Source organism: Pelophylax lessonae (assembly GCF_965119305.1).
Source record: "Pelophylax lessonae genome assembly, chromosome: 5".
Taxonomy (NCBI): domain Eukaryota; kingdom Metazoa; phylum Chordata; class Amphibia; order Anura; family Ranidae; genus Pelophylax; species Pelophylax lessonae.
In genome coordinates, this window is record NC_138772.1 from 557,612,153 (window position 1) to 557,637,985 (window position 25,833).

At 49.4% G+C, this 25,833-nt stretch overlaps 1 protein-coding gene across 1 annotated transcript in view; it reads left to right on the top strand.

The window, feature by feature from the left end:
• The window catches only part of MAP4 (microtubule associated protein 4), a 212,392-nt gene that overhangs the window by 177,167 nt on the left and 9,392 nt on the right, over nucleotides 1-25,833 (top strand). The window contains exons 21-23 of the mRNA XM_082259044.1: nucleotides 10,811-10,903; nucleotides 21,764-21,841; nucleotides 23,720-23,801. Coding sequence (XP_082115170.1) covers nucleotides 10,811-10,903; nucleotides 21,764-21,841; nucleotides 23,720-23,801 — 253 coding nt within the window. The remainder of the gene's footprint in view (nucleotides 1-10,810; nucleotides 10,904-21,763; nucleotides 21,842-23,719; nucleotides 23,802-25,833) is intronic.

Below are 25,833 nucleotides of genomic sequence, written 5' to 3' on the forward strand. Positions count from 1 at the left end.
AATAATCTTTATTTAACAAATTCAAAACAACATACAGAAATATAAAATAGCAAAGAAGTGCATAAGTGCATGTAGGAGAAAAAGAACACAGAAAAGGCACAATCGGTATTATGTTCAGGCCGGACATCATTAGTGAGACAAAAAAAAAAGGTCCATAGGGGTCAATTAATCAGTCATTGTGAAAGCGTGTGCCAACATCGGCCAAACAGCAAATACAATTATGGACCCCCAGGATGCGCCGTGTCTGTCAGTGCCGCCCAAAAAAAAAAAGGGATCCCCGCAGAGGAGGCCGGAGGGCCCGACAGACACCACACACAGTTCCAGCATCTGTACACATTAACGTCCGTGTTACAGTTTATACAGCCGCAGAATCGACTACTGGCCTCCGAGAGACAAGAAAAGAAAAAAAAGAAAAAAAGAGGGGGGGGAGAGATAGTATAGGGGAAAAGACAAACATGAAGGATAAAACAGGTAGGTAAAGGGAGGTCCGGGCAGGGGGCGCGGGCCCCAGGCTGGAGAAGACCAGGTAGGAGTCCCAGAGTTCAGCCGCTAACATTAGGAGTGTGTTCATCCGAGATCTCATCAGAGTAATACATCCACCCCGTCCAAGTGTCCTTAAAGCGTTCCTCCCTACCCTGTGACGTGAGAACACGTCTTTCGGCTTCCATCACTAGGTTGACCTCCTTTTTCCACTCGGAGAGCGTGGGGCAGGTGGAACTCCACCAATGCCTCGGTATGAGGCACTTGGCGGCGTTCAGCAGGAAAGGAGCTATACTACGTTTGTAGCGTTTGATCGAGGAGTGTGTATCATGGAACAGGTATTGAAGGGGAGCACGGGAAGGAGGGGTGAGCGACAGCTTGGATACCCAAAGATGTACAGCGTCCCAGAAGGGCTGCAGTAGGGGACACTCCCACCAAATGTGGAGGAAAGTGCCCACCTGACCGCAGCCCCTCCGAGCCCGGAAATATCCGAGCCAACTTGGCAGGGGTCCTGTACCAGCGGGCCACAAATTTATAGGCCGACTCCTGTATCCTGGTGCTAATAGAGGAGACATGGGTCAAACGCAGAATGCGAGAGAGTTGTGGAGGGGAAAATTCCACCCCCAGCTCTCTCTCCCATTCCTTCATGAAATAGGGAGGCGAGGAGGATACCCCGCTCAGCAACAATTTATACATGTGCGACAGTAAGTGGCGGGACTCCGGAGGGTCGACAAACCACTTCTCGAAGTCCGAGAGGCCAGTTATCGGGCGTGGAGCAGTTGGGAGTGTGACGAAAAAGTCAGTCAGTTGCCTATAGCGCCAGTCAGACATCGGAAAATCGCCGAAGCGATCGCGCAAAGTCGCAAGGGGCAGCAAAGTGCCTGCCGGGGCAAACTTCCCGCAGTACAGTTTGCCATCAGTGTTCCACGAGCGAAAAAAGCGTACATCCTCCCCCGGGGGGAACCAGGGAAATCCCCCCAGGGGAGCCAAAGGGGACACGCCGGAAGACATGGCGCCAGACGCATTAAGGCCATCCCAGATACGGAGTGTGGCCACAGTCAGGGGTGACGTCCAGGCCGACAGTCCACGATCGCCCGAAGGAATCCACGGGGCACCCGCAAGATTCCGGCCCGCCAGCGTTTTCTCCAAGGGGACCCAAGGTTTAGTCTGACCGTCGTGCGCCCAATTCAGCATACGAACTAATGCCATAGCTTTATAGTACAAAGTAACATCCGGAAGCCCGACGCCACCGTCGGCTTTCGTCCGCCTGAGGACAGCGTAGGCCAGGCGAGGGCTCCCCTCCCTCCAGACGAATTTTAGAAAAGCCCGCCGCAGACGTTTAAAAAAGGATACCGGTAAATGCATGGGGACCGTGTTGAACAAATAAATCAGCCGGGGAAGGATGGTCATTTTAAGCACGTTAATGCGGCCGAACCAAGTTACCGAGTGGGATGCCCACGATTCCAGGTCAAGATGGATACGCGCCAGCAGGTCGCCGAAGTTCTTGTCATATAGAGTTTTCAAGTCAGGGGAGATGTTCACGCCGAGGTATGGGAGGTAGTCCTCCCGCCATCTAAAGCCAAAGGATCGCCGTAGAGTCGAAGCCAGGTCGGGGGGTACATGAATAGGTAGCAATTCAGATTTATCATAATTGACCTTGAAATTGGAAAGTCGCCCGAACAGATCCAGCTCTCGTACCAGTACAGGGAGGGAGAGCTGTGGTCGGGTAAGATAGAACAGCAGGTCATCGGCATATGCCGACACCTTATGTTCCGTACCACCCACCGTAACACCAGCAATGTCAGACAGTGCCCTCACTCTCCTCAAAAAGGGTTCCAGGGCCAGGGCGAAAAGAAGGGGTGACAGGGGACAACCCTGTCGGGTGCCATTATAAATGGGAAAGGGATCCGACAGCAACCCGTTCACCCTGACCCTGGCACTTGGGCCGTGATATAGGGCCAAGATCCACCCCAACATACGGGACCCGAGCCCCAGAGATCGAAGAACCCCCGACAGGTATGGCCAGGCCACCCTGTCGAAGGCCTTCTCCGCATCCAGGGATAGAGCCAGACAGGGAAGTCTGTCCGGTCCATGCTGAGCCCAGTGGAGCACATGGAGAGCCCGGACAGTATTGTCCCGGGCTTCTCGGAGGGGCATGAATCCCGCCTGGTCAGGGTGGATCAAGGACGCGATATGGTCTTGGAGGCGAAGCGCCATAATTTTGGCCAAAATCTTGGTATCAGCGTTGAGGAGAGAGATGGGCCTATAGCTGGCACAGTGGTGGGGGTCCTTACCCGGTTTCGGAAGTACTACAATGTGGGCCAACAGCGCCTCAGGTGGGAGGGGCCGTTCATCCGACACCGCGTTAAAGTAGGTACACATATGGGTGCCAAGAACGGGGAGCAGGGACTTATAATAGTGGTTTGTGAAGCCATCCGGGCCCGGGCTCTTGCCTGCAGGCAAGCCAGATACCACCCTGCTCACCTCCGTCTCGGTAATGGGAGCCTCCAACTCCTCCAGGACCCCATCCGGGAGCCTGGGGAGTCCGGAGTCTGCCAAGTAGTCTTGAGTGGCGGACGGCTGACCCCCCCCAGCCCGAGGGAGATGGTACAAGGACTCGTAAAAGCGTTGGAAGCAAGTGGCTATGCGAGGGGAACTGACAACTTTACCCTCAGGAGTCTCCAAGGCGTGGACATGACGGGCTTCCGACCTTTTATGTAGCATTCGGGCCAGCAAGCGACCGCACTTGTTCCCATGCTCATAAAAACGGTGTGCCCAGAAGCGCAGCTTATCCCGGGCCCGTCTGTCCAGGCAGGAAGACAAGGTGTTCCTGAGCTCCTCTAGGGAACGAGCATCCTCAGGAGCCCTGGCACGCTTTATGTTTGATTTCCAAATCGTGGATACGATCCAGCAAGTCAGAAATCTCCTGCTGTCGTTGCCGCTTCAATCGTGCACCATGCGAAATGAGGACCCCCCTGATCACAGCCTTATGGCCCTCCCAGACAGCGGACGGGGAGACATCAGGCGAAGAGTTAAGCTCAAAATAGGAGCGCACCTCTCCAGTAACCTGATCCAAAATGGAGGGGTCATCCAGGAGGTTTTCATTGAGGCGCCACGTCCGGGTCACACGGTGAGCACCGGGGGGCGTGATCGTCAGGGAGACCGGGGAGTGATCAGAGAGGGTAATGGACCCGATCGAAGCGGCAAGGACAGAGTCCAGGTGGTACTGATCCACCATGAACAAATCCAGTCTGGAGTACATGTCATGAACTTTGGAGTAGTAACTGTAGTCCCTAACCCCGGGATTGAGGATCCGCCAGCAGTCTACCAAATGCAGGGCCCTGAACTGCCTCCGAAGGTGCTTCTGAGCTCGAAAAGAGAGAGGAGAGCATCCCGAGGAGGAGTCCAGGGAGGGATCAAGTACCACATTAAAATCTCCCCCTAGGAGAACAATGCCCTCCCGAAACCCCTTGAGCTTGGCAAGGGTTGAGGACAAAAAGGAGACTGTTCTAGAGTTAGGCGCATACACATTAGCAAGAGTGTACGTGTGGCCATGGATCGTACCCTTCAGAAATAGGAAGCGCCCCTCAGGATCCGTTAGGGAGTCCATGAGTACAAAGGGACATTGTTTGTGGATGGCTATGGCAACCCCCCTGGCTTTGGCAATTGGGGATACACTATGATACCACTGGGAAAACATCTGGGTAGGTAAGCGGGGAGTGGAGGAGGCAGTGAAGTGCGTCTCTTGTAAATAAAGCATATCAGGGCGCAAGTGACGCAGTTCCTGCCACATCCTTCCCCTCTTATTGGGAGAGCAAAGCCCCCGTACATTGTACGAGGTCACTCACAATACATCAGCCATAAGACAGCGATGGGCAGTCGGCAAGAACCGGTAAACAACATGCGATCAAAGGCCTAGCCCCGATCAGCAAGGGAAGCAAAAAGAACTCCAAGACGCATTGCTCCACACCTCCACCGTGGGCCTCAGGCCCCCCCCCCAGACCACCCAAGAAAAGGAAAAGAGAGAAGGGGATGGGAAAAAGAGGGGAGAGGGCAGGGGGGAGACAGACAGAGAAAATAGGACAGTGGAAACAATGAGTAGAAAAGAGAGAGCAGGAGACAAAAACCATCCCCAGCATGGAGAGCCATCCCGAAGGGACACGCCCCCTCAACCTCAAAAAAGAGGGGGCAGCTCCAACTAACCATAACCAAAAAAGAAGGGAGAAAAAAACCCTCAAGGACTCGGGATTACCCAGACCCACGGGGCCACCTACTGCGGGGTAGGGACTGAACCACCAGTGAGAGGAGCAATGCATCTCCGAGCCATTGAACATCAACAATGAAGTAAACATGACCTGTAGCCAGGCTGGGGGGGACCCACGGCCCCTGAGGGCCCCGGGTCAGCCCCAGTCCGCAGGGGGGAAAATCCCACCCTGAACCCATCAATATATAAGTCAAGCATATTTAACAACATAGTGCAAATACCACCATAAGAATAGAGGGACCCAGACAAGCCCCCCATAGCAGCAGAAGTTGAGTTGAGCCCACCGTCCGGCAAGTCTCTAGCGAGAGTGAGCAACGTTCAGTCGTGCTGGGAGGCCCGGGCGGAGCCCCGTCGCGAACCTCTGCGACGCTTCCCACCTTGCGAGGCGACCTGCTGCCACCGCTCAGGGTGTTGCGGCAAGGGGAGAGCACTCTGCAGTCTCCAGTCAGGAAAGTCTGTCAAGGGGACATCCAGGGCAGTACAGAAGCGTTGCAAGTCATCCTTGGTGCGGAGAACGGCCGACTTGCCATTCCTGGAGGCAGTGAGACGGAAGGGGAATCCCCAGCGATACACCACCTGGTGAGAGCGTAAGGTATCCAGTAGGGGGCGCAGGGAGCGCCGTTGCATAAGTGTCCGCCTAGACAGGTCGGGGAACAGAGAAAGTTGTGCGCCATCAAAGTCGATCACATCCATAGACCGTGCAGCCTTCATAATGTCCTCTTTCACAGCATACTTATGAAGTTTGCATATGACATCCCGGGGTGGCTCCCCCTCTTTTGGTGGGGGAAGCAAGGCCCTGTGCGCTCTGTCAATGTCAATGGTATCAGGGGCTCTGTTTCCCAAAATCTGGCGGAAAATACCCTGAACAGAGGGGACCAGGTCAGGAGCTCTGGTGGCTTCAGGAAGCCCCCGAATGCGGATGTTCTGGCGTCTGTCCCTGTTCTCATAATCATCAAGCTGATCCATAAGTGTATTAAGGACAGTGTCGTGCGTGCTAGCAGCCTCCTGAAAGGACAGGGAATGCAGTATATCATCCTGGCCGGATTCCAGGGAAGCCACCCTGTGTCCCAGAGCCTCAGTGTCCGCCCTCAGCCCCTCCAATGCCTGAGTGACCGACTGCTCCACCGTAGTGGTGATCAGGTGCACAATCTCCGTCCTGGTCGGCAAGGCCTTAATGTGGGCCTTCCAGTCCCAGTCCTCCTCCGTGTCTCCAGAGTCTGTGGAGTGAGGTGACACCGCAGTATACGGCAAGAAGGGGTTGGGGCTGCGCCCCTGTACCTGGGATAGCTGTATGCCAGAGGAGGAAGGTGGTCCCGGGAGCAGCGTGGAGGCCGGAGAGGAGCGGGGCGCCGCCATCTTGGCCGCCTCGCGGCGGCTCCGAGGGGTTGCTGAGAAGAGATCGCGGAGGTCCGTGGAGCGTGTAGAGAGCCCACCGGGGGGCTGGGAGGACGGTCGCTTCTTTGGTGGCATCGCCAGTAGGTAAGTAGATGATCGGTGGTTGCTACAGGTCAAGCGGCAGGCTCAGGGAAGCAGGAGCTCGCACGAGATGCGTCCTCACACCATCACGGTCAGGCCACCTTCACTGCGGTGTGTTAATGAGGGTTAAGGCAGCCCATTGAAAATTAATAGGTCGACAGCGTTGCCCTATCAAGGTATAAATCTCCCATGAGCCTTTTTTTATACTTCAAGGTAACAAAACTGAGACCGCATAGCATAGACATCAGAGATGAGAGCATGTTACAATATTCACAAGGGGCAATTTAACAGAATTGTCTATCAAAGAAGCAAACCAAATAGTATATGAAAAATATAGCCAACATCCAACCCTCTGTCTCCCCTGATTTGGTAGCCATTAAAGGGACTTCCAGATGCCACAGGATGTCAATTTCATCCAACGGGGAACCATACTCCGATTGGGTAAAGTCGTGCCAGTAGAACCACTTATTGAGGAATTTTTAATGAGACTCGATGGCCACTAGATCCTCCATCTCATTTATTTCTCAACCAAATGGAGATGGACAGTGCTTGTCTGCTTCCAGAAAAGCGGTATGCAGATTTTCACTGCCGTAAGCAGTAATGGTAAAATGGAGCATCTGGAAGTGTACAGAGTTCAGAGGTGCTGCCTCGCATCTCTACTCTCCTACCTGACACAGCTGGCCAGCTCTAGTACCTCCCTGTGTAGGTGGCACTACTGCCTGTGTATTTAGCTTGAGTGCCTTCCTGTATAGGTGAAACTACTGCCCGTGTGTTCAGCTCGAGTACCTCCCTTTGTACTCGGCTCTACTGCCCGTGTGTTCAGCTCTAGTACCTCCCTGTGTAGGTGGCTCTACTGCCCGTGTGTTCAGATCTAGTACCTCCCTGTGTAGGTGGCTCTACTGCCCGTGTGTTCAGAACTAGTACCTCCCTGTGTAGTCGGCTCTACTGCCCGTGTGTTCAGATCTAATACCTCCCTGTGTAGTCGGCTCTACTGCTCTTGTGTTCAGATCTAATACCTCCCTGTGTAGTCTGCTCTACTGCTCGTGTGTTCAGATCTAATACCTCCCTGTGTAATCGGCTCTACTGCTCGTGTTCAGAACTAGTACCTCCCTGTGAAGGCGGCTCTGCCTCGCCTTGCAGGGAGAACGTTGTCACAGTTCTGTCCCCACCGTGAGTGCACACAGGGATCTGTTAACTCTGGGAGCTGCTGAGAGCAAAGCTGTGACAGCAGGGAACAGGAGCAGATGGTAAAAGCCGGAGGTGGCGGAATGGAGTTTCACCATTTTCCGGTTTCAAAACTGGGTACCACATGACGAGGGCTGGATTTGGCCTGCATACCTTGTATTTTGACACATGTTCTCTAAGGAATAATGAGCAATTAAAGGATGGGATCGTGCGGAACCAAAAGATAATATTTATCAGTATGCTTTTTCTTTTAATAAGAACCCTGAGATCTATATATACTTATAAAGATGCATAAATATGGGTTTGCCCCCCTTATCAGTGATGAGCTGGTGTGCTGCAGTGTACTTGGTTCTTCTTCTAGATTCCTACTACTCCCATCATTCTCACTCTTCCAACCTGCTGCAAAAAAGCGACTTGGTATTTTTCGTTTACTGGATAATTCACTTGATTTAAAGAGCACCTGTGGGGAAAGCTGTGTCCAAAAAAGGAAAGCAGGGGGCAAAGGACTAGTCACCAGTGCTGTAGGCTTCTTGAAGCTGATCTTTTTTTTCAATTGCTGATGTAGCATGCCTTGTTCTGCACTGTCTGTCTGAAATCGGCCATGTAGATGGACAGGACTTTTCCTACTCATGTCAGAACTGTCGTCCTGATGCTGCTTTATTACTCAAGCAATCAATAGAGGGGGGGGGAGGCACAAATTCACAGGTTGAATAAAGTGGGGAGATCCTTGGAAGTGCAGGTCCTCCGATGCAGCTTCCTCTTCAGCAAGGAGAACAGTGCACAGCACAGTAGTGACATTGCCAAATCTGGTAAGACTAGCAAAGACATTATCGTAGATGATCTCATACTGCATATACTGTATACATCTATACTACAGAACAGGAATGCTTAGGCACAGAAATTATTTCAAGACCAGGGTATGTTCCCCAGGGTACATCGTACATTTCTAAATGTTCACTAGGAGATTGAAAGTCTTCACTTGCCATTCACAATGGAGTCAATGAAAAGGATTTTCAAGCGCAGTTGCCAGCATTTCCGCCTAGCAGCACCAGGGTCATTGGTTTGAATTCCAACTACGACACTACCTGCCTGGAGTTTGCATGTTCTCCCTGTGCCTGCGTGGGTTTCCTGTGGGTACTCAGGAAAGACGATTGAGGGGGGATATGATATCAATGTACAAATACTGTACTGGCGACCCGAGCATAAGGAACAAACTATTAGGAGTAAGGAGATACAATAAGACACGGGGCCACTCACTAAAACTAGAGGAAAGGCGGTTTAACCTTAAAATGCGTAAGGGGTTCTTCACTGTAAGAGCGGTAAGGATGTGGAATTCTCTTCCACAAGCAGTCGTATCAGCAGGAAGCCTTGATAGTTTCAAAAAACTATTTGATGGGCACCTTAGAGACCACAACATACAGGGGTATACAATGTACAACATACAGGGGTATACAATGTACAACATACAGGGGTATACAATGTACGGTTAACAGCAAACACACTCACATCCTAGGTTGAACTGGATGGACTGATGTCTTTTTTCAACCTCACTATGTACTCCGATTTCCTCCTACACTTCAAAGATATGCTGGTAGGTCAATTAGCTCCTGTCTACATTGGCCCTAGTTTGTGTACCATGTATGAATGTGAGTTAGGGACCTTAGATTGTAAGCTCCTTGAGGGCAGGGACTGTTGTGAATGTACAGTATATAAATGTAAAGCGCTGCATAAAATTGACGGTGCTATAAGTACCCAAAATAAAAAAAAATGTTTGAACATTCTAAACCACATGTGTCAAACACAAGGCCCGCAGGCCAAATCCGGCCCTCCAGGCCATTTAATGTGGCCCTCACACCTCTCCTGCAGCTGCAGAAGAGCTCCAGCCCTCCTAGATCCTGTACCTTCTGCTTTCCAGAATTGCCTCCAGCTTCTCCCCAGCAGCAGCACAAGGCAATGGGGGTGCACTGTAATGTAAGGGAGGGTGGGGGACTTAACTTCTGATGGTGGAGAGGCTCCTGACGTCTTATGTAAGGGTAGGGAATGCTCTGGGCATCTAGTCTAACAGATACAACCGGCCCTTTTCAGGGCAAACATAATGCTGATGCGGCCGGCGATTAAATTGAGTTTAACACCCCTGTTCTAAACCGTGTATGTTGTGCCTAAGCGGTACCGTAAGAGATGTGCTTTTTTGGTTTTGAAATGCTTCTTGTGCCTAGGCACTCTTCTGTAGACTTATGTTCACTAGGACATTGAAAGTCTTCATTTGCCATTCACAATGGAGTCAATAAAAAGGATTTTCAAGAGCAGTTGCCAGCATTTCCATCTAGCAGCACCAGGGTCATTGGTTTGAATTCCAACTACGACACTACCTGCCTAGAGTTTGCATGTTCTCCCTGTGCCTGCGTGGGTTTTCCTGTAGGCACTCTTCTGTAGGCTTATAGCTGTATATCTGCAACATGAGATCATCTAATATAGTTCTGCTTATGACTGCTAGTCCCAGATTGGTGAGGTCACTACTGTGCTGCTCAAGGTTCTTACAGGAGAGGAAGCTGTACCTGAGATCCTTGAAGTACAGCTCCTTAGGTCCAGCTTTCTTTCCATCAAGGAGAACATTGAGCAGCACAATAGTGACATCACCAAATCTGAGACTAGCTGTCAGAGGCAGCACTATTGTAGATGATCTCACCCTGCAGATATACAACTATGAGCCTACAGAATAGGAGTGCCTAGGCACAGGAAGCATTTCAAAACCAAAGGTACATTTTCTCAGGGTACTGCTTGGGCACAACATACATGGTTTAGAATATTCATTAGAACATTAAAAATCATCACTTTTTTTGCGTTTGGCTCCACTGTAAACGGCAAGTGAGGTAGGGAGATCCTTGCACTGCAGGGCCTCAGGTACAGCTGCTTCTCCAGCAAGGAGAACTGTGAGTAGCACAATTGTGATGTTTCAAAATCTGCCCTTGCAGTCCTGTATTCTGCTGGTCTGTGTCAGAGTAGTCAAGTTTTTTTTTTTTTTTTTTTTAGGTAGGAAAGGTAGCTCTAAAGCCAGACACCACTGATAACATCCCTCTGTTCTGACTTGAAGGACAAAGCATATACACTGAGCTCTCATGGGGTGGTTGTAGCTTTGCTCTCTACATTGCTGAATACTAAGCTCCCGTGTGTGATGAGCGGGGTTGGCATTGTGGTGTGATGGTGGCTCACAGTAATGACTTGTTTGTCTTTTACACAGAAGAATGTCTTTATAGCCACTCGTCCCGCTTCTCTGTTGTCTGCTTCATGTCACCTTCCTTCCCGTCATCCTGATAACACTTTCCTCTCCTGTTTCTGCGTCATGTGATTTTTCTAACCGTACCTTTCCACTTCTGTTGTCGTTTTCTCCATCCTGTCACGCTCCAGGTCCAGATTGTCTCCAAAAAAGCCAACTACAGCCACGTTCAGTCCAAGTGTGGCTCAAAGGACAATATTAAGCATGTTCCTGGTGGTGGGAATGTAAGTATGGTCTGGGGGCTTCTCTGTTCTGTGTACGCTAATGTCCATATTGTGGCTCTTCTGCATGTACTAACTGTCTGCCAGTTCCATGTACCGAGATAGTTCTCTGCTGAGTGTTGGGGGGGTCCCAGTTACAAAAGCTGCCATCGTCCTGAGACCCTCTTCATCTTGTGCATGGGGGGGGGGGGGGGTGTCTGCATCTGAGATATCAAATTCCTGCATTATTGTATATGTCAATTTCCCAGAAACTTACATTATTCTATTTCACATTAACATGGGAAACCATTGTAAGTTTTTCAGCGAGGACCCATGTTGAAGTATATAACTCTCGCTTTATATCCTTGCTGTTCTGTATATTGAGTGTATTCTATAGATGTCTGGATGCTCCTTCTAGTGGCTCACTATTTCAGGAAATCGCTGAAACTCAATGCCCTGCAAGCGCAAAGATGAAAACTAAATGGCTCTAAGGCAGTTTGTACGCAATAATTATATTATACAGGATTTATATAGCCCCAACAGTTTGCGCAGCGCTTTACAACATGAGTAAGACAGTACATTTACAATACAATTTAATAAAGGAGGAATCAGAGAGCACTGCTCGTTAGAGCTTACAATCTAGGAGGGAGGGTCAAGTGCTACAAAAGGTAATAACTTTGGGGGGAGGAGGTGGAGGAAATGTAACTACAGTTGTAAGGTGAATGTAGAAGGAGGTAATGGAGGTAATTTAAAATTCAGTTGTAAAGTGAATGCAGGATAGCCTTCTCTGAAGAGATCTGTTTTCAGGGATCGTCTAAAAGCAAGCAGAGTAGGAGATAGTCGGACAGGTTGGAGTAGGGAGTTCCATAGGAGAGGCTTGGGGAGACGTCCTGGAGGCGAGTATGGGTGGAGGTGACAATGGAGCTAGAGAACAGGAGGTCATAGGAGGAACAAAGAATGATTAGGTTGGTACTTAGAGGCTAGGCTAGTAATGTAGGCGGGGGCCAAGTTGTGGATGGCTTTGCAAGTTAAGATTTTGAATTGAATTTTTTGGGTGAGCGGCAGCCAATGAAGGGATTGACACAGGAGTAGTAGACACGGAGCGGTTGAAAGGTAAGCCAATAGAAAAGGATTTGCAGTAGTCGAGGCGGGAGATGACCAAGGAGTGAATTAGGAGCTTAGTGGTGTCATTGGTTAGAAAGGAACATATTTTGAAGAAGTTGAGGTGGCATGATTTGGACAATGATTGGAGGTGGGGCTGAAAGGAGAGTCCAGGATTACACCTAGAACCTTGGCATGCGTGGATGTGCTGATAGTTGTGTGCCATCGATCTTGGCAGAGATCAGGGGAAGGGGCGCGTGGGGGAGGAAATTTCATGAGCTTGGTTTTGGATAAATTGAGTTTGAGGGAGTGGTGTGACATCCAGGCTGATATTTCAGTTTTGGGGGGGCTGGACTATGGCCATTGGGAGTAGAAAAGGTCCCGATGTCAGTCGGGGAAAATAACAATGCCCCATCTTTGGTGCCAGTGGGAGGATTTGTGCCCTATTGTTTGGTGTCATTGGGATAAATTTTGCCCCATTATTGGTTATTGGTCCAGCTTGGATTCTGTATATACCATACCCGTAGGATTCCTCTAGAAGCTGAAACTCACTGTAGTAGATGCCGCTACTACTCCGCTCTTCACTTGCTTCCAGGTCCCATGCCATGTGATTGCATTGTGAATACAGGAGGTTGGCTGTTTTCACGATCTTGAGGGCAGTTTCTTCCTCCTTTCCTTTGTCTCAATGTTTTAACTTATGGTGGCACCCATATTGAAACTCTTCTGTGGTTTTTAGGTTTATAAACCCGTGTAAAAGAGGCCGCCCGGAGAAATGCCTGTTGCAACTGAATGCTTTAATTTTTCTCATGCGTTGTATACTTATTTTTTTTTTTTTTAATAGGAAATCCAAGGTTTGGTCAATGTACTCTTAGGACGCTACATTTTTCTTTATTTTGTAAATTTTTTTATGGAATTTAAATATAGGTATACAAATCCAAATACTCCATTTTAAACCCAATACTCCATTTTAAACCCAATACAACATAAAACACATACCAATTTAGTACAGGAAGCTATGCTATTTAAAAGGACATACCAGTTTTTTTAAAATATTGGCATCTTTTGTATATGCTGTCACAAGTCTCCTACCTCACCTGGCACTGCTGTGGGCGATGGTTGGTTGGGAAGCCAGGGTCAGTCATCCCTTTTGATTCAGTTGCAGCCTGAGGACATGTGAGGTCTGTACCTTTCTCAGAGTAGCAGATCTTTCTTTCTCTACTGGCTCTATATTGGAATGGCGCAATCAAGATGCGATGCAAGACCAGAAGTGATCTGGTGTTTGAAGATTTGGCAAAGCAGTGGTGGGTGAAGGTCTGAGCTGTATATGGTCTGAGCCCACAGTGGAGCCAGGATGGGGTATGGACCCTGTGGTAGGGCAGTATGGAAATTCTTTTTATAAGAAGTTATTCGTACATGTTTATGGTGAGTGTATATATAATTTTGCTGGTAGTTGTCCACCTCTGTTATAATAGACAATGCTCTGTTTAGGTTAAGCAGCTATATTACCACTCTTGAATGGTTAGATATTAACAGAACACTTGCCTTTCCTGGGGAAAATGCGGCCACAGGTTCCTTCCAGCACTGCCCACATATATAAAGACCTATTATACAAAATGATTTGTGCCAGTGGGATGTTCAGCCAAACTGAACTGTGGTCTTTTCCTTAAGCAGGGACCAGCCAATCTGGACTGGGTGTCCTCCCCTTGAGCAGGGACCAGCCAGTCTGGACTGGGGGTTCTTCACCTTAAGCAGGGACCAGCCAGTCTGGACTGGGGGTTCTTCCCCCTTGAGCAGGGACCAGCCAGTCTGGACTGGGTGTCCTCCCCTTGAGCAGGGACCAGCCAGTCTGGACTGGGGATTCTTCCCCCTTGAGCAAGGACCAGCCAGTCTGGACTGGGTGTCCTCCCCTTGAGCAGGGACCAGCCAGTCTGGACTGGGGGTTCTTCCCCCTTGAGCAGGGACCAGCCAGTCTGGACTTGGGGGGGGGGGGGGGGGGAGACCATGTATGTAATGTAGTAGTTGGACCTTTTTATGTGAAAAATCTGAGAACATGGAGCAGGTTTTTCTACTGGAGTTCTTTCATTAGGGGTAGGTTTTCTTTTTATACACTGCTCAAATTAAAGAAACTCTTTCAAAACACATCCGATCTCAAAGGGGAAATATATCATGCTGGATATCTATACTAATATTGACTAGCTAATGTGTTAGGAAGGAAAGGATGCCACATCATTTGAGGGCTAAATTCAAAGACACCCCTAAAATCAAAGTGGAAAAAATGATGCAGCAGGCTAGTCCATTTTGCTGAAATCCCATTGTAGCAATTTTGAATGGTCCTCAGTAGGGTGTATGGCCTCCCTGTGCTTGTATGCATACCTGACAACATTTGGGCATACTCCTAATGAGACGACGGATGGTGTCCTGGGGTATTTCCTCCCAGATCTGGACCAGGGCATCACTGAGCTCCTGAACAGACTGAGGTGCAACCTGCTGGCGTTAGATGGACCAAAACATAATGTCCCAGTGGTGTTCTATTGGATTTAGGTCAGGTGAGTGTGGGGGCCATTCCATGGTATCCATTCCTTCATCCTCCAGGAACTGGCTGCATACTCTCACCATACGAGACTGAGCATGGTCATGCACCAGGAGGAACCCAAGACCCACTGCACCAATGTTTTGACAATGGGTCCAAGGGTTTCATCCTGATGCCTAATGGCAGTACGGGTGCCATTGTCTAGCCTGTAGAGGTCTGTGCGTCCCTCCATGGATATGCCTCCCCAGACCATCACTGATCCGCCACCAAACCTGTTTTCTCTGTCGCTCATTGACAGACGTAGTCCTCTTGATTAATATCAAATTGGGTTATACTGCCCTCTACAGGAGTAGGACACTAGGCAGAAAGAAAACGTTCTGGCCACACCTTAGGGGCAGTCCCAGAGGGTATATCCTCTTCCTGTCTGCTACAGGAAATCAGTTTTTTTTCTGTCTAGTCAGGAGTAAGGACCTAAGTTCCTTGCTGGGATCTTTGGTCCTGGCAAGATTTTTTTAGAAAATTTTTTCTTTTTTTAGGCAGCTTTTGTCTCCAGTTGTTCCTGTGAGATCTTCAAGCAAATTATGCCGGATCTGGGCGACGGGCTGGATGTTAAGATCCAGTGGTCACCCCAGCCGGCCTACGAGCGCGCGCAGGCCATAGCTCCGCGCTGGGTCGGCCGCGACACACTCAAGTAAGTATGCTGGCGACGGGCTGGATGTTGAGATCCAGTGGTCACCCCGATTCAGCCTACGAGCGCGTGCAGACCATAGCTCCGCGCTGGGTCGGCCGCAACATAGTCCCATTGGACGGGGACTGACCCTGCGAGCTAAACGTCTCGCTTGGACGCCAAGAACCAGAAGAGTCACGGCGTCCGTATTGGTCGACAGCCCACCACTTCGGTGGAGAGGGTACTGTGAAGAGAGGGTGCCCGTCAGTTCCGGTATGGTGAGTAGATGTTCCCCCTTCCCCCCCCTGTGGGGTTTTTGGGATACGGGCCCCTCTGTGTATGGTCGGATCCTTTTCTGACATTTAAGGTTCCCCCTGTAGCCTATAACATGTTCACATATCTCCCTGTGATATTGTGATTTGGTTTGGGAGCTGACACTCCAGCAGGCTGGGTTTGGGAGCTGACACTCTAGCAGCCTTGGTTTGGCCATACAAGATCGGCAGCCGCCGCCATTTTTTTGTAGACCGCATGGATCCTGCAGGACTACAGACTGCATTGCCTACACAGGCCGCCCGCAGGTCACGCAGGCCGCCATTTTGCCGTAGCCTGATGTCTCCTGCATGGGGGCGGCCATGTTTGGTGTGCCCAAGCTACCTCGAGGAGTAGCTGAGAACGCCGGAAGGCGTGTAAAAGGGGGCGGAGCCACTTCCTTTACCCGGGAAAGCTATCACAGGACTTCCTAGTCTGAATAGGAAAAAGCTGGGAGCAGTTTGAAGCTTCTCTGCATCAAGTGGTGAGCCCTTTGGGTCTCTCTCTCGCTGTGGGGGTCCAGAGCAGGTACGCTGAGGGGCGCTGTTGCGCTGGGGGATTACAGATAATAAAAAAAAAGAAAGATATATATATTTTTATTTTTTCAAATTTTTACTGGCAAAGTGTCCGGGATTAGCATGGACCCTGCCACACATCTATCTCCACCTGATCCCCTCGAGTGGCTGCAGGACCCTCCAGTTCCCCCACTTACTATTGATGCATTATCAGCGGTTGTAGAGTCTTTTATATCCCGGGTGGAAGTGGCCTGTCAGGGAGGGGGGCGCAAAGAAGCGACCCCCGCCGACCCCTAAATGCACCTGAAACTTCAGATTCAGAGTCTGAACCTTTCACTGCAAGTGCAGGTCCCTCATCTGGGGCTGGTGTCTCAGGTACTGTCTCCTCAGACAGTGAGGAGGGCGTTTCAGCATCCGCCATAGCCCAAGAATAAGCGTTGGTGAACGCACTAATTGTGAGGCTGAGATCCCTTTTGGTACTAATAAACAGACCTAAATGGCGAAAGTGTTTTCTTTTGCCCAAATGTCTTGGTAATAGCATTAAAGAAGAATGGGGTCATCCAAAAATGAACCCCTGTTTTTTTCCAAACGCATTATTAGGCGTTATCCGTTTGAGGAATTCTTCCTCGAGAAATGGAAAGTGCCACCAGTGGTGGATTCACCAATTTCCAGATTAAATAAAGCTAAGGTTATCCCTTTGGAGGACGCTCCGTCCTTTAGGGATCCGGTGGATCGTAAGGTAGAAGCTGTGTCTCGCGCCATCTTTTCCTTGATTGGGTCAGCTTTTTAGACCAGTGATTGCAATTGGTTTGGTTTCACAAACATTTGACAGAATGGACCAAGTTGTTACGCCGGGACTTAGAGGGGAGAAGCATCCCCCCGGCAGTATCAGACCTGCTGGAGCAGATGATACAAGGGCTACAGTTTGTCTGTGACGCTGCTCTAGACGCCACTCCATTGTTGGGGCGGGCATCAATTTCAGCAGTCGTCTTCAGGCGTGTACTGTGGCTAAGGTGTTGGTCGGCGGACCAAGGTTCCAAAAAAGCTTTGGCTAATCTCCCTTTTCAGGGGGATCGCCTAGTTGGGGCCACCTTAGATGAGATTATCAAGGATCTCACTGGAAGCAAGAGCACTTTTTTGCCACAGAGCACTAAGGGTAAGGGACCTCGTCAAAGACGGGGGCCTTCCTTTTTCGCTCATAAGAAATTTTTTCGCTCCACTGGGACGGGCAATAAAGCTAAGCCCTCCAAAACTCCTTCAGGAGGTTTCTGGGGGCGCTGGTCGGGCAAACAAGAGTTCGGCTCTTCCAAACCTGTAGATAAGACTATTAAAGCCTGAAAGTGCGCCCCCACCCATACTTGGGGTGGGGGGATGTCTTTGCCGGTTTCCGGATCCATGGCTTTCCAGAATCCCGGACAATTGGGTTCGCGAAGTCAGGAGGTCAGGTTACAAGATCGAGTTTCAATCTTTCCCACCGGTGCGATTCTTCCCCTCCAAGATCCGACTATCCCCGGATCGCCTAGAAGCTTTTCGGGGGGCGGTCACGGATTTAATGCAACAAGGAGTGGTGGTCCACGTTCCTTGGACAGAGCGTTTTCAAGGGTTTTATTCTTTCACAATACCAGAAAAAAGGTTCCTTTTCACAATACCGGAAAAGAGGGCAAGGTGCGTCCAATTCTGGACTTAAGAGCACTCAATTTTTTGTCAAGGTACAAAAATTCAAAATGGAGTCCATTCGCACAGTAGCGGCCTCCCTGCATCAGGGGGATTTTCTGGCGTCCATAGACATCTAGGATGCCTATCTTCACATTCCTATTTACGCAGGACATCAGCGTTTCTTGCGTTTTTCTGTAAAGAGAACCATTATCAGTTTGTGGCGTTACCCTTTGGTCTCGCCTCGGCTCCTCGGGTCTTCACTAAGGTGTTGGCCCCAGTGTTGGCGCTGTTGCGGCAACGAGACATATCGATTCTAGGTTACCTAGACAATCTTCTGCTTCGTGTAGAGTCTCCACAGACTCTATTGCTAACTTAGAGATCACCATAACCTCTTTGCAAGAGTTCGGGTGGCTGAACTTGCAGAAGTCATCTCTGGTTCCCACCAGGAGGCTGGAATATCTGAGTCTAATTTTAGTAGACACATCCAGGGCAAAAGTGTTTCTCCCGGCGGAGAAACCCCAGAAAATTCAATCAACGATTTAGTTGTTACTATCTGACAACTGGCCTTCCCTTCGGACTTGCATGAGAGTCCTGGGTTTGATGGTGGCTTCCTTCGAAGCAGTATCATTTGCCCAGTCCCATACCCGAATCCTTCAAAAAGAAATTCTTCTCAGATGGAATCGGAATCCAGATTCCATGGACAATCGGATCCGACTGAGCGAACGGATCAGGAAGTCTCTGGTCTGGTGGCTTCGGTCTCCGATGCTCAGCAGGGGAGGTTATGTCTTCCATTAGATTGGATGATTATCACCACGGATGCCAGTCTATCCGGGTGGGGAGGAATTCTCTGCAAATTATCCGCTCAGGGGCTTTGGTCCCTGGAAGAGTCCAGGTTACCGATAAATGGATTGGAACTGAGAGCGATCAGACTTTGTCTGATTCACTGGATCGAGCAGCTCCAGGGCAGCCCGGTTCGGATCCAGTCGGACAATGCCACAGCAGTGGCTTATGTCAATCAAGGGGGCACCAGGAGTGTCCTGGCGGCCATAGAAGTGGCCAGCATTCTTCATTGAGCGGAACGATTGTTACAGCTCTCTCTGCGGTATTCATTCCGGGGGGGGAATTGGCAGGCAGATTATCTCAGCCGTCAGATTCTGGATCAAGGGGAATGATCTCTTCATCCAGAGGTATTCCACCAACTGTGCCTCTGTTGGGGCACCCCGAATGGGATCTGTTGGCATCTCGGCTCAACAGGAAAGTGCCAAGGTTTGTGGCTCGCTCTCGCGATCCTCTAGCAGACGCCGCAGACACGCTGATCGCCCCGTGGGGGCAGTATCAGCTACTGTATGCCTTCCCTCCTCTCAAGTTGCTGCCGAAGCTTCTTCGCAGGATAGAGGTGGAGGGTATCCCAGTTATCCTGGTAGCTCAGGACTGGCCTAGTCGGGCCTGGTACGCCGACCTGGTCAGGCTGGTCGCAGATGTTCCTTGGCGACTTCCTCTCAGGGAGGATCTGCTGTCGCAGGGACCAATCTTCCATCCTGCTTTACGATCGCTGGCTTTAACGGCCTGGCTATTGAGACCCAGGTGCTGAAGGACAAGGGATTGTCAGCTTCAGTTATTCCTACTCTAGTTAAAGCAAGAAAAGCGACTTCCAGAAAGATTTATCATCGCACATGGAAGTCTCCGATTGCGTGGTGTGAATCCCTTGGGTTCCCTCCACGTTGTTGTTCGGTGGGCCGAATATTGGCCTTTCTGCAACAGGGGGTTGAGCAGAAGCTGGCCTTGAGTGCTATCAAGGGTCAGGTTTCAGCGTTAGCAATCTTCTTTCAGCTTTTGGCTACTCATTCCTTGGTGCGGAAGGTCATCCAGGGGGTGCGACACCTGGCTCCGCCAGTGCGCGCACCTTTACCTCCCTGGGATCTTAAATTGGTGCTGTCGGTTCTTCAGAAACCTCCCTTTGAAAATATCAGGGAGATTCCCTTGCTTACTTTATCCCAGAAGGTGGCCTTCTTGGTGGCTATCACTTCTGCACGCAGGGTGTCAGAACTGGCTGCATTATCCTGTTGTTCCCCATATCTGGTGGTTCATAGGGATAAGGTTGTTCTTCGTCTGAATCCATCCTTCCTTCCTAAGGTGGTTTCAAAGTTTCATTTGAATGAGGACATGGTATTGTCTTCCCTGTGTCCTAAGCCCAGTCATCCTCGAGAATTCGCGTTGCATTCCTTGGATGTAGTTCGGGCGATCAGGGTATACTTGAATACTACGGATTCATTTCATAATACGGATTCACTGTTTGTGATCACGGATGGCCCTAAGAAGGGGTTGCCTGTTTTCTGCCGCGACCATCTCTAGATGGATCAGACAGAGGGTGGTATAGGCTTATTCTATCTAAGGGTCGGGATCCCCCGTTCCCTGTTAAGGCGCACTCTACTCGGGCGCTTAGTGTTTCCTGGGTCTTCCGCCATCAGGCGTCAGCGATCCAGGTTTTCAAGGCGACTACTTGATCGTCGGTTCATACCTTTACAATATTGTATAAGGTTTATGTGATGGCATCGTCAGATGCCTCTTTTGGCCGCAAGGTTCCTGCAGGCCGCTGTTTGAGGAGACTGTTGGTCTACCTCGAGGGTTTGTTGGGTAGGTCTCATCTGTTTGCTCGATGAGTCCCTTGATACTTCTGGTTGGCTCCGGTTGGGCCTTCTGGATTTTGATTCTGTTCCCACCCCTCATTTGTGGCACTGCTTTGGGACGTCCCAATTTGATATTAATCAAGAGGACTACGTCTGTCAATGAGCGACAGAGAAAAATTGATTTTTGTAAGATCTTACCGTAAAATCCTTTTCTCTTAGCTCATTGACAGACGTAGTACCCGCCCCTCTACTTTTGAGTTGGGTTGGGTTAAATTCTCTGACACTGCTTTGTGACATAACTGATTTCCTGTAGCAGACAGGAAGAGGATATACCCTCTGGGACTGCCCCTAAGGTGTGGCCAGAACGTTTTCTTTCTGCCTAGTGTCCTACTCCTGTAGAGGGCAGTATAACCCAATTTGATATTAATCAAGAGGACTACGTCTGTCAATGAGCGAAGAGAAAAGGATTTTACGGTAAGATCTTACAAAAATCCATTTATGCTAAAGGATGTAACAGGTAGCATAACATTCACCACGACTTCTCCAGACCCTTTCATGTCTCACGTGCTCAGGGTAAACCTATTCTCACCTGTGAAAAGCACAGGGCACCAGTGGCAGACCTGCCAATTCTGGTGTTCAGTGGCAAATGCCAATCAAGCTTGAAGTTGCACAGGAGTTGGACTGCCTGTGCAACCTCTATAGGGTCCAGGTATGGCCTCATGCTACCAGTAGTGACCCTGACCCCAGCCAAATGCAAAACTAATGAACAACAGTCAGAAAAGGTGAGTAGGGGAAAAATGTTGTTGGCCTCCACCTGTAAAACCATTCCGGTTTTGGGGGTCATCTCATTGTTGCCCATCTAGTGCACCTGGTAATTTCATTAACACCAAAGCAGCTGAAACTGATTAACAACCCCCTCTGCTACTTAGCTGACCAGATCAATATCCCAGGACTTTAATTGACTTGGTTATACTTGGATTAAATATAAACATTTTCAATAAAATGTTAAAAAAAAAAAAAAAATGCTGATTAAAAAGTTTGTGTTCCTTTAATTTTTTTGAGCAATGTATTTTGCCATGTTTGTGAAGATAATTTTTCTGAGGATACCACAAGCTTTTCCAGAATGGATGGGATGTTTCATGTTCATGCTGAGCAGTAGTAGTGAGTTGTCTGTTTCTCCAGCCAATAGGTGAAAGAGTTACCATAGTTCTGGGACCTCACAATGCCTTCTGGCTTCTAGGTGAATGTGAAGGTCTAGCTCCACCCCTTAATTTTTAGTATATATTTTGTATTTGTTTATTTTTTGACCTGAAGACTTATAACGCCTGGAGACATAATACTGACTGGAAGACACTGAGAATTCTTATATCTTTACTACTCTTGAGTCTACCTATACTGTCTCTGCCTGCTGTCTATACTGCTTCCCCTGCAGTCAGTCACCTCACTATGAGAACAAGCTAAACAATTTATTATTTGCAGGTAACAAACTCTACAAAGCCATCTGCGGGTGCTGCCCGCCCGCCTGCATCCAGCAGCAACAAAACTGGCAGTGCCAATGTGAGTAATGGGGCAACCTCTCCTGTTTTTCCCTCTGTAGTCACTGATGCATCCTGTCCTAGACCTATCACACATGCCAGGCTCTGATACTATGACTTTGTGGCAGAAGAACTCCTTACTGGGATCACCCTTCAGGTTTATAGTGAAGGACCAGGCCAGTCAAAACTGACCTGTAGTTACCAAAGATGCACGCTTTCCTATGGTTCTCAGGGACTCTAGATTTGAAATATGTAGGTCCCTGGGTCTTTACACCTGCTGTACCCAAAATTAGAGGGCTCTTCTTGTCCCTGTGGTAAAGATCCTGGCTCAGTGTACATGCCCTGCTGATTATGTCAGTTTCCCAACATCCTTGTGTGGAGTTCCTGGGTCTGTACACCTGCTGTGCCCATTATATGGGGTTCTCACCATCCCTTTGCTGAGTTCCTAGGTCTGTACACCTGCTATGCCCATTATGTGGGGTTCTCACCATCCCTGTGCTGAGTTCCTGGGTCTGTACACCTGCTATGCCCATTATGTGGGGTTCTCACCATCCCTTTGAGTTCCTAGGTCTGTACACCTGCTATGCCCATTATGTGGGGTTCTCACCATCCCTGTGCTGAGTCCACAGGTCTGTACACCTGCTATGCCCATTATGAGGGGTTCCCACAATCCCTGTGCTGAGTTCCTGGGTCTGTACACCTGCTGTGCCCATAATGAAGGGTTATCACCATCCCTGTGCTGAGTTCCCAGGTCTTTACACCTGCTGTGCCCATAATGAAGGGTTCCCATCCCAACTGTGCTAAAGTTCCCAGCTCTGCGTGCCTGCTGTGCTGATCATAGCCTCCAAGTGCAACATACTCAATAAATTTGAATTGAAAACCCCATTTTAACGGTCTGTCCTTCTTCCAGCTCTGATTTATGTTCTGGCACTCCATATAGACCAGATGTGTATGTATCACTGGATTCCTATTTTGCTGCAATTGGCTGTAGGTGGCACCCCTTTCCCTCCCCAGCACTTTAACCGGCTGCTGGGAGGCGTCTCTAGCCTGGCCATTAACCTACCTCCCGGTGTGAAGACTAATGCCTCGTTTCCACTGAGCGGTATGGTTCGGTAAGGTACGCAATTTTTGCCGTTTCCATTGTAAAAGTTGTGAATGGTACCCTAATTCCAAACCGTACCACTTTTTCGGGACCCTTTCATTGGGGTACCAAGCAGAATAGTACCGTACCAACAGGGTGGAGTTATACTGTTGAGCTGAGGTACTGTTGGTGGTGGAAACGCAAGCCTGATCAAGGTGTACCATTCCGTACCGCTCAGTGGAAACGAGGAATAAACGGCTGTAGATGAAAACCGAATCCTCATTGCTTCATCCTTTTTCATAAGAAAGATTGACAGTTTTGCCCTTTACAGCAATGCTGACAGTCAAACAATTTTTCCCAACATTTTTCCCCAATTTAAATTTTGTCAAATTTTTCTGATTTAAGTTTTTATAATTTTTCCAATATTCGTTTTTAATCTATCTACCTTTTACCACAGCATCTGAGGAAGTGCTGTTTGCACAGATATCCTAAAGCTTCCCAGGCCGGAGTTTTTCTGCCGTACACTTCCCTCCTTTTCTGAAATAATTGGTGGCGGGAGAGCACCCTTCTCACCTAACACTGGCTTTGATTCCTGCTAACATAGGTGGATTTTTTGCTGCCGATGTCTCAACCAAACACCTCAGTGATCTGATCTTTTCTTCCTTGTCTACCTTTTAGGTTGCAGTTTCTGTACACATAGAATTTGTGCTGTCTGGGTGTATTGATTTGTGGGGATTGTCTGTATAATTATACACACACTGGTCCCACTTCTGATAAGGATTGTATTGTTTTTATAGCTCCATTATATCCTCTTTACAGGTGCAGATTACGAACAAAAGAATGGATGTATCGAAGGTTGCTGCAAAGTGCGGATCAAAACTCGGCACCAAGAACAAGACAGGTAAATATACAAAGTGTGTTTTTGGCTTATAAAGGAATTCCAGGTATGAACATTTTATACATGGCTACATTGTTCCAGCTTTGACCAATATAACTGTATATAGCATGCCTGGTCGATGCCCCTGGAAGCTGGAAATCACTGAAGTAAGCATTACAACTACACTGCTACTACAGTAAAGCCCTGCAAACATTTGGCCCGTGTGTATATCTGTCTGATAGAAGCCGGTTGTTTGGCCAGCTTCTGTTGGATGTGCATGCTTGAAAACCAGCAGCTGCCCAACTCCCGAGAGCGCTGATCAGAGTGTTCTGATCCCCTCTCGGAGGCCGCGGGGCCCTCCGGGTCCCAACCATCCATCGACGCATTGACGGCGGTCCTGGAGTCTTGCGTCCTGGGTGGAGTTGGCTTTTTGGGCGACGGGCTGGCAAAAAAAAACGCCCCCTGCCTCATCTGTCCCCTCAGATCCTGAATCTGATTCGGCCGCCATGGATGTGGGTCACCCTGCATGGGTTGCAACCATGCGCCCTGAATCCTCAGATAGTGAGGAGGATTTCTCCACTTCTGCAACCACGCACGAAAAAGCGCTGGGGGGGATGCACTGTTTGTATCTGTGCGTAAGATCTTAAAGATGGAGGACGTAGCTGCGACGGATGCACAGGTCCCCTTTGGCACTCACAAGCCATCCAGAGCAGCAAAGATGTAACCTTTTTCCTCCTATTTTGACAGAATTGAGTGGGGATGACCAAAGTTTCCCCTTGGGGTCCCTAAGCGCTTTGTTAGGCGATACTCGTATAAGAAGTCTCTTCTTAAGAAGGGACTGTTCCACCGGTGGTGCACCCTCCGGTTTCTAGATTAAACAAGGCAACCATGATTCAGGTTGAAGAGTTCCTGGCCTTAAGGACCCGACTGACTGGAAGGGCGGTGGTTGTGGCCCGCAATATGTAGACTCCCCTGTCTTTGCCAAGCTGGCGGTCCAGCTGGTCCAGGGGCTGCAGATTTTCTGTGATGCCTCTTTGGATGCGGCTTCCCTAGTGGCTCGGCTCTGTTTCCACAGTGGTCCTTCGGCGTGTCTTATGGCCCACATGCTGGTCTGCGGACCAGACTTCTAAAACAGGCCTTGACTGATCTTCCCGTTTAGGAGATTTTGTTTGGTGCTACCCTGGGTGACATTATTAACAGTCTCACAGGGAGGAAGAGTATTCTTCCTCTACAGGCTACTAAAGGCAAGGACCCTCGTCAGACGTAGGCCCTTCTTCTCAACGTTTTTTTTTTCGTCCCTCAGGGTTGACTGACAAGAGATCGAAGCCCTTCAGGGCCTCCTCTGGAGGATTTAAGCAAGCGAACTTGGTCTGGCAAGTCAAGAGTGGGCTTCTCCAGACCCGTAGGCAAGGCCCCGTCAGCTTGAAGGTGCACCCTCACCCGTATCCGGTTTGGGGGTGATGTCTTTGCTGCTTCCTGGACCCGTGGAATTCCCCTGTACAACACAAGTGGGTCCACAAAGTCGTACGGTCCGGCTACAAGATCGAGTTTCGTTCTTACCCTCTGGAAAGGTTCTTTCCTTCCAATATGTGACCGCTTACAGGCTCTCTTTGGGGCAGTGCAAGACCTTTTTCCTTCAAGGGGTGATTGTCCCGGTTCCGACTTGGGAAAGTTTTCAGGGGTTTTACTCAAACCTGTTCAAAGTCTCCAGAAAGGAAGGCAAGATGCATCCAATCCTGGACCTCAAGGTGCTGAACTGCTTGTGCAGGTTCAGAATGGAGTTTGTTCACATGGTGGTGGCTTCCCGGCATCAGGGGGATTTTTTTTTGCCTCCATCGACATCAAGGTTGCTTACTTTCACTTTCCAATATGTGTTGGTCACCAGTGCTTCCTCCGCTTTGCCGTGTGAGAGGAGAATTATTAGTTTGTGGCGTTACCCATTGGTCTCGCCTCCGCTCCTCTGGTCTTCATGGAAGTGTTGTCCCCGGTGCTAGCATTGTTACGTCAGCAGGGGATCGCGGTCCTGGACTACTTGGATGACCACCTTCTGCGAGCG